Below are 17,888 nucleotides of genomic sequence, written 5' to 3'. Positions count from 1 at the left end.
ATCGCAGCCTTGTTTGCAGCTTCGCCGCTTCGCAGCTTCGTCGCAGCATTGGCAGCTTTTTGCAGCCCCGACTCTTGACTGCCAGATCCAACCGTTGCTCACCCTAACCGCCAACGTCATGCACTTTGTTGCAGCTACAAGCGTGCCGTCCCATTCTTCTCTCACACTTCCACCCACCTTGGCAAGACGATCAGGACGGCAGCGACGAACGACGGCCGCTACGACCGGAGGCAGCAGCAGCAAGAGAAGCCCCGTCCTCTCAAGTCAGTCAGTCGTGTGCGATGCCGATGGTAAACGAGATTTGATGCCACGTTCCGCTTGATTCCGGCTTCTACCTTCGTCAACTCTCATCCATCGGCCTCGTCTTCATCCTCATCCTCATCCTTTGCTCTGATCTTCATACCCGCCACCTGCGCTTGGCATGGCAGTCTTGACCGGCCAAGACGAGGGCGCGCTGCGCTACCCTCCTCGCAAGTGGTACCGCCGCGTCCCCTTCGTCGGCATCAAGCCCATCGACGATCCGGTCACTCAACCTAGCGAGAAGCAGGATGCTTCTCCGGATGATGCTGAGAAGGGCGCCTCGACGTCGTCTTCGCCAGAGAATCCCGTCTTCCCGGAGATGAGCGCCGGCTGGTTGTCTATCCTCACCTTCCATTGGCTGCACCGCATCCTTCGCATCGGATACTCTCGCCCACTGGTCGGCGATGAGCTCTACTCGATGCCAGAGCATCGGCGAGCCGCAGTCTACGGCGAGCGACTCGAAGCAGCGTGGCAACGTCGATGCAACGAGGCTGCAAAGGGGCAGATCAGCAAGGCCGACGTTATCTCCAATTCGATACGTCGTCTAATGGGGCGTCCTGTCAAAGAGCCGCGGCCAAGCTTGGTCTGGTCATTGAATGAGATTGTTCTCGACTGGTTCTGGATTGGCGGCATCATCAAGCTCTTCTCCGACTTAGCCACCATCACATCGCCGCTCCTGGTTCGAGCCATCATCGAGACGCTGAACGACACGACGTCGAGCTACCAAGAGAAGCGCGGCTACGGCTTGTCCGTGGGTCTCTTCCTGCTGCTACTAGTCGCCGTCTTCTGCAACGTCCACGGCTTCTACCGCTCCGTCTCGACGGGCATCGCGCTGCGTGGCGCCCTCATCCACGTCATCTACAATCGAGGCACTGAGCTCTCGGAAGAGGCTCGCACGCGCGGAGGCTATGGAGTGGGCAAACTCACCAGTCTGGTATCGGCTGATGTCAGCCGCATCGACTTTGTCTGCACCTACTTCCACATGGGTTGGACATCCGTCGTGCAGGTTCTCGTCTGCCTTGCCCTCGTCATCTACTCTTTGGACGGAGTAAGCGCTCTACCTGGCTTTGCCCTTATCGCCATCTTGTATCCGACGCAGAACTTCATGGTTCGAAAGCTCTTCGCTCTGCGTCGCGCCTCGATGCCGTACACCGATGCGCGCATCAAAGCTGTCGTCGAAGCGGTCTCCAGCATTAGACTCATCAAGACGTACGCGTGGGAGCAGCCCCTCCTCAAGAAGATTGCTGGATTCCGAAGCTCCGAGATGGCCCTCCTACGTACTCGCCTCATCTGGCGAAGCATCAACACGTCCGTCTCTTTCTCCATCCCGACCCTCGCTGCCGTAGTGAGCCTGGTTACCTACGCAGGCACAGGTCACGAACTGGATTCAGCCACCATCTTCTCTGCTCTCTCCTTCTTCCTGCTCTTGCGCACGCCGCTCCAAATTCTGCCCATTGCTCTCAGCGCTATCGCTGACGCCAAGGCCGCATTGGAGCGCCTCAACCTCTTCATGGAGGCGCCCCTTCGTCAACCTGACCGGCCCATCGACCCCGATCTCAAGGATATGATTCGCGTTCGCAACGCTACTTTCGAGCATCACGATAGTGAAAAGGATTCAGAGAAACCTAGCCAGACCGGCTTGCATATTGACTCGCTCGTCGTACCCCGCGGCTCCTTCGTGGCGATTGTCGGCCCCGTTGGCTCAGGCAAATCATCCCTCCTACGTGCTCTCATCGGCGATTTGCGGGAGGTGAGCTCCTCCGAGTGCGTCCTTGGCGGCCATACGGCGTATTGCCCACAGAGCGCCTGGTTGTTGAGCGCTACGGTGCGGGAGAATATTGTTTTTGGTCGCTTTTTTGACGAGGCACGTTATCGCGACACAGTTCGTCGATGCTGCCTCGAGCCAGACTTTGCAGCACTCTCTGATGGCGACCTTACCGTCGTCGGTGAGAAGGGTGTCTCGCTATCTGGAGGTCAAAAGCAGCGCATTTCCCTCGCGCGAGCAGTCTACAGTGGGGAGGAGCGCCCCCTTCGCCTCCTCGACGACTGCTTCTCGGCGCTGGATGCTCAGGTCGGCAACGAAGTCTTTCAAAACGTCATCGTCGCCTCCAAAAGCTCAGCCAAGGACATCACACATGTCCTCGTCACCCACTCGCTGGCCATTGTGCCGTACGCGGACCACGTCGTCTACTTGGACGCTGGCCGAATCGTCGAGCAGGGCAGCTATCGCGCCTTGATGGAGCAGAAGGGCAAGTTTGCGGACCTTATCGGCGAGGAGGCAAAGGAGCGCCAAACCCAGGAGGACAGTGAGAGGGAGGGATCTTCTTCTGGACCTTCATCTCCTTATGCAGACGAGGGTGACAACAAGTTCGACTCGGACAAGAAGGAAGGCAAAGCGGTGATGCAACAGGAGGAGCGCCTTGTCGGCTCAGTCACACCTCGAACTTACCTCGACTACATCCTCCTCGGTCGTGCGCCCCTCACCGCCCCCGTCTTCATCATCTCTATCCTCTTCTACCAGGGAAGTACCATCGTCTCGCCTCTTTGGCTTCGCTGGTGGGAGCAACGACGCTGGTCGTACGTGTCGGAGGGCACCTACATGGGCGTATACGCCGCTCTGGGTATGGGACAAGCCCTTGGCCTCTTCTGCATGAGCGCCTCCTTCGCCCTCTTTGCGTACTACACCTCCTCACACCTCCACGCCCGAGCAGCAAAGCGTGTGATGCATGCACCGCTCGCCTTCTTTGATACCACACCGCAGGGTCGTATCACCCATCGCTTTTCGAAAGACATAGACGCTGTGGACAACGTTGTCGGCGAAACGTTGCGCATCTTCATCAGCACCACAGTGCAGGCGCTGGGCTCCATCATTCTGGTCGCGATCATCTTGCCCGAGTTCCTGGCCGTCGCAGCCGTAATCGTCGTCCTTTACGTCTGGGTAGGCATTTTCTACCGCCCAGCAAGTCGCGAACTGCGCCGCCTCAACAACATCCTTCGCTCTCGCATCTATGAACACTTCTCCGAGTCCCTCACAGGCATCACCAGCCTACGAACGTACGGCGTCGTAGCCGGCTTCAGGGTGGACAATGCTAAACGCATCGATTCGGAGAACAGAGCCTACTGGTTGTCCATCGCTTGTCAACGTTGGCTCTCCCTCCGCCTCGATTTCCTCGGCGCATGCCTCGTTCTGGGCTCTGCGCTCCTCGTCGTCGGGCTGCGTGGCAGCATCGACGCCTCGGCCGGAGGCGTTGTCCTCTCGTACATGGTGACGGTGCAGTCGGTCTTCGGTCAGATGATTCGACAGTCGGCAGAAATTGAGAACAACATGAACTCGATTGAGAGGCTCCTGCACTACGCGGGGAAGATTGACCAAGAGGCAGATGCGGAGAAGAAAGCGGACGTGCAGCTGGAGAAGAAAGGATGGCCGCAAAATGGCAAGGTGCGATTCGAATCGATTACCGCGTCTCATCGCCCGGGTCTGGCGCCGGCGCTGCGGGACGTCTCGCTAGAAGTCAAGGCAGGACAGCGTATTGGTGTCGTCGGCCGTACAGGTGCTGGCAAGTCGACGCTGCTCTCCTCCCTGCTACGTGTCATGGAGCCCAGCGCCGGCCGCATCCTCATCGATGACGTCGACATCTCTGAGGTCGGCCTGTCGCTGCTTCGTCGCAGCATCTCGGTCATATCCCAGGATGCTGTGCTGTTTGCGGGCTCGCTGAGGTACAATCTGGACCCATTTGAGGAGCATCAGGACGCTGAGCTCTGGGCTGCGATGCGTCAGGCCAAGCTCATCGAGGAGGAAGACAGCGAGTCCTCTCCTCCCTCCGGTGATGCTACGCCGACGGAAGATGCCAATCAGCCTCGCCGCCTACACCTGGACATGGAGATCGCGACGGATGGGTCCAATCTGTCTCAAGGACAACGCGCGCTCGTCTCGATCGCTCGCGCCCTCGTCAAGAAGTCCCGCATTCTTGTGCTCGACGAGGCCACTGCCTCCGTAGATGTGAAGACGGACGCGCACATCCAGACCATGCTTCAAACGTCTCTACGGGACTGCACATTCATCACGGTGGCGCATCGCCTCGACACGATCGTCGGGCCTTCGGACCTGATCTGCGTGATGGACCAAGGAAGTGTAGCAGAGTACGCTAGCCCAGAGGAGCTCTGGAGCCAAGAAGATGGCTTGTTCCGCCTTCTATGCCAGAGCGCTGACATTGGTGAGGAGGAGTTCAGACGAATGAGAGAGGAAGGGAAGAGGTTGCGCCGCGGCTACGATGTGTGAGGCGGGAAGAGCCCAAAGTCAAGCCAAGCCAAGCCGCCGTCGGACGCGACGAACTGTTGGAACATAGGGCCCGATCATGCCATGTCATGCCAATGTACATAGAATGGAGTGGCAGAACGGAGTAGCAATAGACTTGTGATCTGGATCCTTTACGGGCATTGATCGTTTGCGGAAACCACCTGGATGAATAGCCAGGCATACACACATTAGAGCAAGGATTGGCAGCTTTAGCGCGTTTGTCGACGGCGAGAGAAGCGATGCCACAAGGTGTGGCGAGGCGTGGCTTCGTGGACGTCGTGCGGGCGGACGTACGACATGGGCATGGCATGGTGTGGCGTGAAGGCTATTCGGTGTTCATCCTCAACGCTACCTTTGCCTTGTGAGGCGTTGCATTGCGTTGCAGCCGGGCAAAGTCGGCACCCGATGAGATCGACGGACGGGAGTGACCTCGCGATTTGTGCGTAAGCTGTACGATGTCTGATCGTGCCTGCCTGATTAGCTTGCTCGTCGTCGGTTCGACCCATTGACTTGGTCTAGGCGTCGTTGCGAGGCCTTCGCAAGGCTGTCGTGAGGCTCAAGCATCAGTGCAGCTCGCTACTTCTTTTCTCTCAACAAGCTTGCCTTTTCACTCTCCCGGCCGCGGCGCTGCGAGAGGTCCAACGATGCAAGGGCGATGTGGGTCTCTGCGGAGAGGCAGGCAGCAGGGCAGCGGGCACTGGCCATTTTCACCCACTCTCTGTGCGCGCGCGCGCTCCGCCCCTTCGTTTTTTCTCAACCTCGGATCAGATACGCCGTCCAGCGCTCTAGATAGCGCAAACGCTGGACAAGGAGGAAGAAGCGACGATGCTGCACGCCAAGACCTTAAAATGCACACCCGCGCGAGATGCGGCATCGCATTCAGCGACAGACAGATAGCGACGACGACGACCGAGACTCCGCTCGCTGCAGCGAACGAAGATGCGACGCAGGATGTAAGGTCGAGAGCAGCGAGAAGAGGGGAGAGTGGAGTGGACGGGCAGGAGAAGTGGGAGTCGGAGGCTCGGGAGCAACGAGCGTGAGACACCGGAGGGGCAAGAAGTGCCAGCAAGCATTCTTCGCAGCCCTTGAACGCTTTCCATCTACTCGCAGCCAGCTCACTTCTTCGTCGTCCCCCGGCGTTCCCCGACCTCTTCCTTGGACCTTGCTAGTCAGAGCCAGTCTAGTACGCTAGTGCACACGACGTCGACAAAGTCACAAGGCCCCGCTAGTCCGGTAAGCCCGATCCATCTTTAGCCGGTTCAACTTGCTGCTGCTGCTGCTGCTGCTGCTGTTGCTGTTCGAGGCCCCGGGCTCCAGAAGCTGCCCCTGGGTGTGCCTCTCAACTGTCCTACATACATTCTGCGAGTCGCCGGCGTAGAGTGCCGGTGCAGTGCCTTGCTGCCGACGGTCCCGCCAAGGCAAGGTGGGAACGACAACGATTGCAGTGGCAATAATCTACGGAGGAGGTAGGAGGCAGAAGAGAGAATTTTTTCCACCAGACGAAGCGAAGTCGTGAGCTTGAAAATCCTTTTATCAGACAAGGCTTTGCTCGTCTCCAAAGTTCTTGATTCCCTCATCCCCTCATCCCTTTCTTCCTCCGTCATTCAACCCCGTACCACTCATCCATCGCACACGCAACGATGAGCGACGGACGTACGCAACGATCCTCATCCGACTCAATGAAGGGCGGCAATGAGAGCAAGGGCGGCGACTCTCCCCACATGGAGCGCGCCTACGACATGGGCCTCAGCGAGAACGCTGGCCAGCCCACTGGTGTCCCTGCTGAGGGCACTACTATGGCAGAGGAGGCTCCCGCCGGTGTCTCCAAGGTCGAGGCCTTCAACAAGGTCCTGTACCACTCTGGCGCTAAGGGCAAGATCCTTCTCTGGCTCCTCGCCGTCTCCATCGGTCTCACCATGTTCGTCTATGCCATGGACCAGGGTATCACCACTACTTTCTTCACTGCCATGGCTACTTCGACCTTCGGCAACCACGCTGGCCTCGCTGCCGTCTCCGTAGCAAGCCAAATTATCCGCGCTATCAGCAAGCCCTTCATCGGAAAGCTCGCCGACCTGTCGTCGCGTCCTACCACCTACGTCGTCGTCCTCGTCTTCTACGTCATCGGTTTCGTCGTTGCTGCCTCTTCACACACATTCGCGGCCTACGCAATTGGCATTTCCTTCACTGCCATTGGCAAGTCCGGTCTGGACTTGCTTGGAGACATCATCGTTGGCGACTTGACGCCCCTTGAGTGGCGTGGATTCTTCGGCTCCCTGCTGTCGATCCCCTTCGTTATCACCGTCCCAGTCAACGGATTCATTGCTGATGGCCTTGGAGACGATCACTGGAGATGGGGACTAGGCATGTTCTGTTCGTAAAGGCGTTGAAAGCGTAGATGAAGACCACCAGCTGACGTTTTCCATGTTACCATCCCTATGGGTCCCCCGTATCTCCCTTGGCCCTCCCTCACACGTGCTTCCGCGCTCATGCGCTCTAACGCGTTTGCGCACACTTGCCCCCTTCCGCGCTCTAACCGCGTTCCGCCGCCCTCCTCCCGCGCCCTCCCGCGCCTTCGCTGCTGCCAGGCATCATGGTTCCTGTACTTCTCGCCCCTGCCATCTGGACTCTCTACACCATGCAACACCGCGGCCAGAAGCTCGGCATGGTCACCATGGCCAGCTCCAAGAAGGAGCGCAAGGAGGGTGCCCCTATTGCTATCAACTGGAAGCGCGCCGTCATCGATGCTCTAATCGAGATCGACTTCTTCGCTCTCATCCTCCTCGGTTTCGCCTTCGCCTTGATCCTCCTTCCCTTCACCCTCGCCAAGTCCGCCGCTGGAGGATGGTCTAACCCCTCGATGATCGCCATGCTCGTCGTGGGCTTCGTCATCCTCGGCGCCTTCGTCCTCTTCGAGATGTACGTCTCGCCCAAGCCTTTGATGAGCCACCGCATCCTCCGCAACCGCGCCTTCATTGCCGCGGTCGTCATCGACGTCTTCGCACAGTGCTCGTCCGCCGTTCGCAACACCTACTTCTTCTCGTACGTCTATGCCGTCAAGCCATGGAGCAACTACGTCCTCATCATCTTCCTGGGCATTACCACCATTGGTCTCTCCCTGGTCGGCCCCATCGCCGGTATCGTGCAGCGCATTACGCACAGGTACAAGACGATGATGATCATCGGTGGTGTGGGCAAGTTCATCGGCTATGGTGTCCTCATTGAGCCCGGATCCAACGCCATGTCGACGGGCACCGGTCGCCTCTTGGCCGCGCAGCTCCTTCTCTGCCTTGCCTCCTTCTCCGTCGTCGGTGCCCGTGTCGGTTCGCAGGCCTCGGTTCCTCACGAGGACCTGTCCACGGTCATCTACCTGCTCAGCCTTTGGTCTACTCTCGGCTCATCGGTCGGTGGCGCCATCGCCTCTGCTATCTGGACGAACACCATGCTCGACCAGATGCGCAAGGAGCTCCCCGACGTGCCCGAAGCCACTCTCAAGACCGTCTATGGTAGCATTGCCAAGCTGCGTAGCCGCTACCCCTCTCTCGACGACCCCATCCGTCAGGGTGTCATTCGCGCCTACTCGCAGGTCAACGGCTGGATTGCCATCACCGCCTGCGTTCTCGCCGCCATCCCCATCATTGCTACCTTCTGGATGCCCGACTACTACCTCGGAAAGCAGCACAACACCATCACCCAGACTGGCCTCGATGGGTCGCGCGTTGAGGTTCCCGAGAACGAGAGGCGCGTTGTTGAGGAGACGGGCGAGAAGAAGTCGTGGTTGATCAAGCTGAGGGACATGTACCGTAGGGATGTCCTCTGAGGGGCGTATGTTGGTAGATGTGTCACTGTTCTTGAGGCGGGCCGAGCGACGTCAGTCATGAGCACGCTCTGCTCGCCGCCTCATCCTCTCTCAATATCCTTGCTTCCCTTCCCCTCCCAATATCCCTGAGTCTCTTCCCCTCTCAATATCCCTTGTTCGTTGTTCTCCCCCCACCACCCTTGTCACACAAAAAGATCCGTTGCGATCCACAAAGCCAATGCAAACCATGCTTTTCACGGGATGTCATTACGAGTGAGCGTGACATGATGACCGCCTTGTCTGAGCTCTGTCCACTCATCCGGCACTGAAAGGTGCCAGTGGGGCCGCCTGACTCTTGTCGCTGATGGTTCTCAGATCGTACCCTGACGTGCCCGACTGCTGCGTGATGTACCGGACCCACGGCAGAGCTGCGTATCCGCTCTTCTCTGTGATCTTGAGGTAGCCTGGCGGCGCGACGGGGGGCCAAATTCTGTCAGTGAGCTCTGCGCTGTAGCCGCCAGCTGCGTTCGCCGCGATACTCACGAACAGCGATCCCGCTTACGGTAAAGTACGGGATCTCGAACCTGATAGAGATGGGCTTCCTCCTCTCCGCGCCACCCATGCCCCCGATAGCATCGTCCGTGCTCCTGACAGACGGCAAACCAAAATGCGCCCTCATGAGGTACTCCTTCCCACCACCCAGTTGCTTAATCTTCCACACCATCGCCGAGCTCTCCGGCGCATAATGAACGCTCCCCACCGCCGCCCTGAACTTGGGCGAATCCGCATCGTCCGGTACCGGAACATGAACCTCTACATTATTTGCCGTTGACCTGCGCTTGAATTGGGCTTTCACCTTGACCATGAACTCGATACGCGAGCCTTCATGGCGCTCTACTACGGCCTCTGCCCAGATGAGAGGCTTGACCTGCGTCGAGAGACGATACGACATGAGCTCGAACTCGCCGTCCGGAGGGATGAAAGAGATGGTACGGTCGTTCTCGAATCGAGAGAGACGGACGCATTGATGGAACTTGACGTCTTCCTGCAAGTGCGAAGGGGCAGCGGTGGTGCGTCAGCTCGTCCCCAACGTCTGACAATGTGGCCTGCCCGCCTTTATCACGCACCATCTCGATCGCCTTGCCTCTCGCGGCCCTCCCCGTATTCTCGAACATGACCTTATCGTTCAGACCCAACCTCAGCTCAGGCATGCCGCTCAAGTAACATTTCATCTTGATAGCCCCCAAAATCTCGCTGCGCACCACGTTGCCGTTCGCATTGACGAGCAAGTTGACCGACTCGACAACGTCAAGGAAGACCTCGTTCTTGCGGTAGCGGATGCCCTCGCTACGCCACGAGACTGCATTTGTTACTGCCATCGGCGGGCGTGCTTGAACTTCGAGCTTGTGCGACTCTTGAGTGATGTACTCTTGCAAGATCTTGGACTCGGTCGTTTGGGGGTAGCCAAAGTCCTGATGGCGTTGGGGATGGGGCATGAGGGTCAGTATATGCTGCCTGAATCACACCTATATGAGCACCCGCACTCACCATCATCTCATCGAGTAGCTCATAGATGATGACAAAGTTGTCTCGGATCGACTCCTCCTCCAACTCCTTGAAATACTCCTCGAGAACTGACGCCAGCTTGTGAAGGAACAGGAGAAGCTCTGCTGCATTCGAGTTGCGACGTGACAACGCGACGAGGTAGAGATTGTTGTGTCGAATGAACATGTAGTTGACGCCTTCTGATGTGAAGCAAGGTGCTACTGCGCTGCCACCGGCCTCTTCCTCCATGTCGAGAAGTTGAGGAAGGAAGCGCTCGACAGCGGCTACGGGCACGTCATCACGAAAGGTGCGCTGAATGAGCGACTTGCCCTTGATGTCGACGATGGCTACGATGGACGCCATCGCGGCAAGGAGAGAGACAGAGTGAGGGTGTAGAGGAGGGGCAAAGGGAACACAGCTAGGCAGGAAGGAACACCAAGTGATGGCTAGAGGTCGACGTCGAGCGATGCTGCGTCGCACCAGCCAGCCTCACTCACTCGATGCTCTCCACTGCCGCGTCCCCACATAGCCACGTGGTTCTCAACGACACGCCTGCCGTGACGCCCACTCGCGCGCCTGCGCATCTCACCTCGAGCTTTCACAGCGACAAGCTTGGATCGATGAAGCAAAGCTACAGCAGCGATGACCATGCTCTTCCGTCCTGACAACACGATCGCAACGTTTGACTCTGTGCTGCTTCACAGTATCACACTCACAATCCTGGGTCGCCGATGTCGCTGCTCGCTGCGATCTCTCTCTGAGTCGCGGGTGCCGCTGCGAGCGGGCGCGGGCGGCAGTTGCACGACGGACGGACGGACGGACAGCGCCGTCTCCCAGAAGAGAACTGAGAGCCAGGCAGGCCGGGCAGGGGCCGCCCGCCCATTTGGTGTCGCAGCTGTCTATAGAGAGAGAGAGTAGGCGCCCGCCTTGCCGCCCCGCGAGCGCGGGTGCGAGTCCAATCCCATCTCGACGGCTTGCTTGCTTGCTTGCTTCCTTCGACGGGTCCTCGCTCATCCTCACCATCATCCATCCTACGACATCGCGAGCTGTTCTCGTCATCACTTGCCAGCTATCATCCACGATTGCGATCAGCTAGGGAGACGTTTCAACAGGGAGGCTATACCAGGACCACAATTACCTCCTAGGCGCGCCCTTAAGAGCGCAGCCGCTTCCTTCGACTCCCACTCCATCTATCGCGCCTCGCTCCTTCCTATCCCGCACGCGCACGCCGACCTTCTACATGCTTGCCTAGCTTTGCAACCTACTACCACTACAATCATCCGCAGCGCATCTGAATTGCCCCGCATACACGCACCAAGCTAAGCACTCTATGTCCCCGCCGGCCAACGCCGGCGCAGATGGAGGTCCTGGGGGCTCTGCTGCCGGACCCTCATCAGCACCGTCCTTGTCATCATCGTCGACATCAGGGCCATCTCAGCAACAGCAGCAACAACAGCAACAGCAGCGCAAGAGGGGCCACACAAGTAGCCCCGACACAGATGCAAAGGACAAGCGTGTGCGCGCTGATGGAGGCAGCACGAGCAGTCCCTCGGGAGCTAAGTCTGGAAATACTGACCGCCTGTGGGGAGAAGAGGCTTCCAAGTGAGTTGCACACGAGGGCTTCAAGCGAGAAGTGAGAGCTAGCATTGATGTGCCGAATCCTCTCCCGCTCGCAGGCTGGATGTCTACGTGTGGGACTACCTCACACGACGCGGCTTCACAGGCACAGCCAAGACGCTCGTCTCGGAAGCTCACATGCCAGAACCTCCCGACGTGCCGTTGAGGACGCCGCAGGGACTTCTTTTTGAGTCAGTGCCGCCGAAGACGCGTATCTGCGCGCGAGCTCCAGCTGACACGCAACATTCTCTTCCTTCTCGCACAGGTACTGGGCCATCTTCTGGGACGTCTTTGCTGCACGATCGGGGAGAGGGAGTGCAGATGCGCGGACCTACTTCGAATTTGAGGAGCAGCGCCAACTTCAAAGGCACGGTCGAATTGAGGCGTCGCCCTCGATCGCTGGTCAGCATGACGCTTCAGCCGCGGCACGCTTCCCATCCATCGTCATGACCAACGGAGTTGCGCCGCAAGATGGCTTGCCGACCCAGCAGCAGCAGCCGCAACATAATCAGCAGCAACAGGCAATCCAGCTCCAGCTTCAGCAGCAGCAGCAGCAGCAACAACACCAGCAAGGCGGACCTGGCCAGCGCGTCAATGGCATAGCTACACCGCCCCAGGGTCAGCAGTTGTGGAATCAGTCCCTGACGCCGCAACAGCAGCACGCTCTCCTCATGGCCGCCGCAAAGAGGCAGAACCTCACCATCGACGAGCTGCGCACCATGAGTCCAGCCATGCGAGAGCGCCTCATCAGCTCGATGGTCGGGAATCAACAGGCTGTTCAGCCTCAACAGCAGCAGCAACAGCAGCAGCAGCAGCAGCAAGGACCTCAACAGCAGCAGCAGCAGCAGGGAGGCGCGCCTGCCTTCCTCGGTCGCATAGGGCCAGGTCACCCTCAGTACGAGCAGGCACTTCAAAACCGATTGCTGCAGCAGCGAGCTCTCCAAGGTCAGCTGGGCAATCGCGCCCCTTCGCAAGGCCCTCCTGGTCAACAGAATCAGCAGCAAGTTGGCCAGACGCCAACACCGCAGCAGCAACAGCGATCGAGCATGCTTCCTCCTGGCTCAGTGGGGTCGCCAGCCGGTATGCATCCCGGCACACCTGGCCCGATGGGTACGCCTGGTCTCGGCCCACAAGATGCAGGGCGACGATCCGTAGGCCCTGGGGGACAGCCTCAGGGGCCGCCACAGCATGGCGGTTTCCCACCTCAAGGTCAGCAACAACAGCAGCAAGGAGGACCCGGTCAGCCACCCACGCCCGACCATTCTGGCCAGCAGAACAATGGCAACGGTGGCGGCGGTCCTGGAGGGGCACATCGTCCCGAACTACCTCCACAAGCCATGCTTCCGGATGCTCTTCGTGGCGTCCCTCTCTTGAATCCAGCCCAGCACAATGCTCTCGTTTTGCAATACCAGCAGCTTCAAGAGAACATGAAGCAAGAGGGTGCCAAAGCGCAATTTGCGCCTAATCAGTCGATGGCTTCGCAATTCTACGCGAATGTACAAAGTCTCCAGGCGAAAGCGCACCACATCCAGGATATCCTGAAGGCTCAGCCGGCTCTGCAACACGCAGCTCAGCAGGCGGCGCAGATGGCTGCTGGGCGACAGCAGCAGCAGCAGCAGGGCGGTGGTGGGCCCGGACCTCAGCCAGGGCAGCACGGAGGTCCTCAGCAGGGTGGTCAGCAGCAACACGGCCAGATGAATCCGCCTGCCACGACTCCCGGCGGCGGTATGATGCAGAATGGCATGCTCACCCCTCAGCAGCGTGCTCAGCTCGCAGCAATTCAGCAACAGCAGCAACAACAGCAGCAACGCTTCCAGCAGCAGCAAGGAGGGCAGGGCGGGCCTCCAGGCGGTGCAGGCGGTGGTGGAGATGGTGGCGGCGGGAATGGTCAGATACAGTTCATGTCCCCCTTCTCTGCTCCGGGTCAAGCGGGCCAGCAGCAAAGCCAGCAGCAGAGCCAACAGCAAGGGCAACAAGGAGGTTTCCACACGCCGCAGATGCAGCCGCACCCTCCACCAGGTCCGCACGGCTACCCTGGACAAGGAGGACCAGGTCCCATGGACCCTCCGCAGCAACATTCCCCGTTCGCCGCAGGAGGCGGAGGAGGAGGACCATCCGGTCGACCAGGAATGCAGCGCACCCCTTCCTCGATGCTGTCTGGGGGCGGAGGACAATTGCCCGGCTCCTCACCGAGCCCTCGCACCCAGGCCAACCAATTGCAACAGCAGCAGCGTCCAGGTGGTCCGGGTCAGCAGGGCGGCATACCTGGTTCACCAGCGAACAGTCTGCCGCCCAACACACCCAAGCAGGGAGCAGCAGAGCCTCCCGGTGCACCCAATGCAGCAGGTGGCAAAGGCGCGAGTGGTGGTGGGAAGAAGAAGGGCGGAGCAGCAGTCGGAGCTGGCGGCGGTACGCCTGGCGGGTCAAACGACTCGCGCGCTCGCAAGAACAGCACCAAAGCCTCGAACGCGATCAAGACCACGCCCGTTATCCCGTCTGCTCCAACGCCTACGGGGGGGATGGAATCCGCGCCTACGCCTGGTGCCGGGGACAAGAGGCCGGCAAGTGGCGTCGAGTCTCGTAATCCGCAGGAAGGCGGCTCAGCCAACAACGCCAATAGCAGCAGCAGCAATGACGCAGGGCCTTCCTCGTCGATGAACTTCTCCTCGCTCGACTCGTTCCCCTCGACAGTGGACGCCCTTGGCGTTGGGTTGCCCAACGGCTTCTCGGGAAGCGGCAGCGGAGCAGGAGCAAATGGCACGTCGAATGGAAGCAACGCAGCGTCTGCGCCACCGCCGGTGGACGACTTCTCTTCCTTCTTCTCCACAAATGACTTCTTCGACTTCGATGCTGTCGGAGCGGCGCCCAGTACTGCCACGGGGAATGGAGCGAGTGGCAGTGGCAGCGGAAGCGGAAGCGGCGGCAATGGCAGCGGCAATGGAGCGACAGGAGGAGCAAGTGGAGGAGGCGGATTCGATTGGGATCCCAGCTCCTTTTCAGCTATGTGGGGAAGTGAGATTGGAGGGAGCTGAGCTTGAGCTGCGTGCAGACAGCGGGTCCTCGTAAGAGAAGTACCAGCCGCTACGTCATGGCAAGGGCTCGTCAGGCTCGCGAGACTAGGCAAGGATACCTTTAGCTCTACTTGACTACTGCGCTCCAGCTCCATCCCCACATCATCTTCGACGACACTGCCCTCATGCCCTGCTGACAACGCCTGCATGCTCTCACGCCTACCCATACGCCTCCATTCCGGCCCATCTCACCTCACACGTCCCATCTGCCCACAACTTCACGCCTCGTTACGTCATGTCATCCGTTCCTGCAAACCCTGCCCCCCTCGCCCCATTTTGGCCATCGCTACTTACTTCGTCCCCTGTATTTTCTTCACTGTCGTCGTCGTCGCCCCCGCCGTCCGTGAGCAAGCTCGAGTCAAAAATCGATCAGAGGTTTACCGTTTTTCGGCTCGCTGAGTGGCTGAGCTGTCGTATCCTCGACCTGTGGCGCGATCAGGATTCATTGACATGGAGAGCAAGAGTGTATGCGTCGCATCGAGGAGACGTAATGAGCAAGCGTTGATGTAGAGGTGGAAGTAGAAGGACAAGGGAGAGAGGGGCAGAAGGACGGATGACTATCTGGCTAGATGACGACGCAACGAATCGTAGATGCTGGTAATGAAAGTCGCGCAAGAGAAGCGTAGCGCGATTGAAACAGAGAATGAAGAAGAAGGAGAAATCGCAAAGACCTCTAGCACATGTGCGGCCCAGAGTCGGCAGAGCCCCTCGACGCTTTCACGTCACGGGTACCCTCCTTCGTAACCTGCTCGGTCTGGCCCTCCATCCTCCCTAGCCAGTCCACGATCCACTTCAGACACTCCTCCGCCTGCTGGACGGGCAAGGCATGGCTCGCGTCCTTGATGAGCTCCACTTCGTAGGAAATCTGACTCTTCTGCTCCTGACTCTCTTCAGCGTTGACCCCAAATGCCTCTTTGAGCGCGTTGATGGTCTGCTCGCACCCGATACTGGCGTCCCTCTCGCCGTGCAAGTGCAGCAGTGGCAGCTTGCCCTCCTGCACGGCGGCAATGAGTGGAGCAGGGTCGTTGTCCTGACGCGTGCAATACTGAAAGAAAGAGAGGACCGGTAGAGCCAGGGATGAAGCGTGGTGCTGAGCCAGCATTTCGGTGGGTGTAATGGGTGCTTCTTCCCCAACCAGGCGCAGAGCCTCGCCAACGAAGCCTACTTTGGCTGCCACGATAGACGCGTCCCTGTTCTCGTCTGGGTCATCTTGCTCGCTGGGTGCCGCTCCGCTCCCAAGAGCGGCCATCTGTCTGTTGCCACTCTCGAAGAGCGGTCCAGTGACGCCGTACATGCATTCCTTGATGATATGCGGTGTGAGGCCGACCCAAGGGAAGGGACAGAGCCAGATGAGGCCCTGGATGACAGGCAGACTCTTTGCGCTAGCCTGATCCGGGGAAGCCAATGCGGCGGCGACGATATCCGTACTCACTGTGCCACCGATGCTCCAGGCCACGAGGTAGGCGCCACGAATGCAGAAATGAGTGCAGGCGGCTGCAAAGTCGGAGACCAGGTTGGGCGAGCTGATCGGGTGCGATGCAGCAGCCGTGGTACTGGGCGTGTCGGAGGCGACAGAGCGGCCGTGATGACGGAGATCATAGCGGATGAGGGGGCGTGCGAGCCAATGAGCTTCGGCCGCTGTGCTGTCTTTGCTAGCGGGTACGAGTAGTGAGCGGTGGAAGTTGACGTCGGAGAGGATGTGAGCCCAGGTAGAGTCGCTGGTGAAGGTGAGGCCGTGGATGAACATGAGGGCTGCGGACGCAGGGTTCAAGTGTCAATGTCACAGGAAGAGCCTTGGCGTTGCTGCTCCCATTCGCATGCTCACCTTGGTACTTTGCCTCTTCGTAGCCCTCCAGCACACTCTTGCTCGCCCAGACGGGTAGCCCATCTCCAGAGGTGAGCAGCACCTCCTCATGCCTCACCTTGGCCGAAGGTAAAGAAGGCAAGAGTGCAGCAGGCACCCCTTCGCTAGACTGAATGGCGCACGAAGTGTCGAAGAGGCCGCTGAGATCAACATCGATGCTCGGTCGAACGAGATTGAGGGAGAGACGCTGTTGAGTGGGTTCGATGGGAGAGCCGCTCTCAGTTGTTGTGACCGGCGATGTGGTGGTAGTGGCTGTGCCTGACATGTTGTTGGCTGTCTTCCTGCTCCACAGGAAAGGAAGAGAGAAGGAGCGACTTGGCTTGGTTTGAGCGACGATGGGAGTGCCTTTGCCTTGATTCGAGTACGGGTAGCCAAGCGGCAACGACGTGGGCGAAGGGGCAAGCAGGTCGCGCTGGCGGTCGTCGTCTTGCTCGTTGGTGGTATCGCGACACCATGAAGGGAAACAAGGAAGGAAGCATCGAAGCGAGGGCATCGGAAGGTATCGAAGCAACCAGCGACGGGGCTGTCCCTTGGACTCAGTAGCTGTACTTTCGGGCGTGTACCCACCCGTGTTGCTCCAGATGCGCTGGCTTGAGGTGAAGTCGGCCCCATCGGCGCAGGCGGCGTCAGCGGCTGTCAAGAAGGTGATGATGCGTGGGTCGATGTGATTGGGCTCGACAAGGTCATCGTCTACGATGTTGCCCTTGGCGGAAGCCTCGGCGGTGGCGCTGTTGCCTTTGCTAAGGAGGAGTGAACCAGAGGAATGAAGGCGACGCAATCCCGGTGGCAGGGCAGCGAACAGGGGCATCACGCCGAGAAGGGCTCGCTAGGTTGCGTGTATTGACGAGCAGAGGGATGGCGAGTAGTTGTGAACGCAAGGATGGAGAGTAAAAAGAAGGCGAGTGGGAGGAATAGAGGTACCGCCGACGGCGACAGTCGTGATGATGGCACGAGGAGGCCCGTGGTGCGACCGGTGTGCGAGCAGGCTCAGGAACGCGGGAGGGAGGTGATGAGTAGGTGGGCAAGATGAGTGTGGGCGGATGATGAGTAGAAGCGGGCGGCTGGAATGGCGCCGCGGTGGGCATTGAGGCGACGGCGCACCACTTGACTGCTGCCGCTTGTGTTGTTTGGCTCGCCTCGATGAGTGCGAGGCCGCGAACAGGCACGACCTTTCTGTCAGCCCAGCTCGAATTCTTTCATCCCCTTCTCCCGCCTCCCTCTCCCCGTCTCGCGAGCAAAGGCGTGCGTGAGGCTATAGTTGACTCCCGGCTTTGGCTTGAGCTTTACGATGATGTGCAACGCCCATCAGTTCGCGAGAATTCGACTCGACTCGACTCGACTCGGTCTCGTCGCTGTTGCACCCCCGCGGCTCTTGGACTCGCAAGCTCGCATGCGAGG

General features: G+C 59.3%; 6 protein-coding genes across 6 annotated transcripts; 4 read left to right on the top strand and 2 right to left on the bottom strand.

Moving 5' to 3' along the window:
* The first annotated feature begins 50 nt into the window (after window positions 1-50).
* BDZ90DRAFT_233160 (P-loop containing nucleoside triphosphate hydrolase protein) lies at window positions 51-4,919 on the top strand. Its single transcript, XM_025506535.1, has one exon. It carries the CDS (start codon window positions 422-424, stop codon window positions 4,577-4,579), a length of 4,158 nt encoding a protein of 1,385 aa, XP_025361153.1. The 5' UTR covers window positions 51-421; the 3' UTR covers window positions 4,580-4,919.
* A 1,474-nt stretch (window positions 4,920-6,393) lies between these two features.
* BDZ90DRAFT_246643 (hypothetical protein) lies at window positions 6,394-8,414 on the top strand (the record flags this gene model as incomplete). The annotated part of the gene is made up of 2 exons (XM_025507567.1): window positions 6,394-6,967; window positions 7,183-8,414. 2 exons carry the CDS (start codon window positions 6,394-6,396, stop codon window positions 8,412-8,414), a joined length of 1,806 nt encoding a protein of 601 aa, XP_025361152.1.
* A 294-nt stretch (window positions 8,415-8,708) lies between these two features.
* On the bottom strand, window positions 8,709-10,427 carry BDZ90DRAFT_280565 (putative clathrin assembly protein AP47; the record flags this gene model as incomplete). The annotated part of the gene is made up of 4 exons (XM_025509292.1): window positions 9,942-10,427; window positions 9,521-9,865; window positions 8,937-9,438; window positions 8,709-8,857 (listed from the first exon to the last, which is right to left on the bottom strand). Exons 1-4 carry the CDS (start codon window positions 10,299-10,301, stop codon window positions 8,709-8,711), a joined length of 1,356 nt encoding a protein of 451 aa, XP_025361151.1. The 5' UTR covers window positions 10,302-10,427.
* Window positions 10,428-11,133: 706 nt separating this feature from the next.
* On the top strand, window positions 11,134-14,724 carry BDZ90DRAFT_40848 (hypothetical protein). The gene is made up of 3 exons (XM_025509573.1): window positions 11,134-11,540; window positions 11,615-11,746; window positions 11,821-14,724. The coding sequence occupies exons 1-3, from the start codon at window positions 11,269-11,271 to the stop codon at window positions 14,585-14,587; spliced, it is 3,171 nt and encodes a 1,056-aa protein (XP_025361150.1). The 5' UTR covers window positions 11,134-11,268; the 3' UTR covers window positions 14,588-14,724.
* BDZ90DRAFT_40842 (hypothetical protein) lies at window positions 14,725-15,215 on the top strand. The gene has a single exon (XM_025509572.1). The coding sequence runs from the start codon at window positions 14,862-14,864 to the stop codon at window positions 15,129-15,131; it is 270 nt and encodes an 89-aa protein (XP_025361149.1). The 5' UTR covers window positions 14,725-14,861; the 3' UTR covers window positions 15,132-15,215.
* A 793-nt stretch (window positions 15,216-16,008) lies between these two features.
* On the bottom strand, window positions 16,009-17,298 carry BDZ90DRAFT_275267 (hypothetical protein; the record flags this gene model as incomplete). The annotated part of the gene is made up of 3 exons (XM_025508871.1): window positions 16,009-16,071; window positions 16,137-16,378; window positions 16,452-17,298. 3 exons carry the CDS (start codon window positions 17,296-17,298, stop codon window positions 16,009-16,011), a joined length of 1,152 nt encoding a protein of 383 aa, XP_025361148.1.
* Window positions 17,299-17,888: the final 590 nt, after the last annotated feature.

The sequence above is a fragment of the Jaminaea rosea genome (assembly GCF_003144245.1).
Source record: "Jaminaea rosea strain MCA 5214 unplaced genomic scaffold BDZ90scaffold_10, whole genome shotgun sequence".
NCBI classification, from domain to species: domain Eukaryota; kingdom Fungi; phylum Basidiomycota; class Exobasidiomycetes; order Microstromatales; genus Jaminaea; species Jaminaea rosea.
Note: the sequence above shows the minus strand (reverse complement) of the source record. Positions and strands in the feature narration are given on the sequence as shown.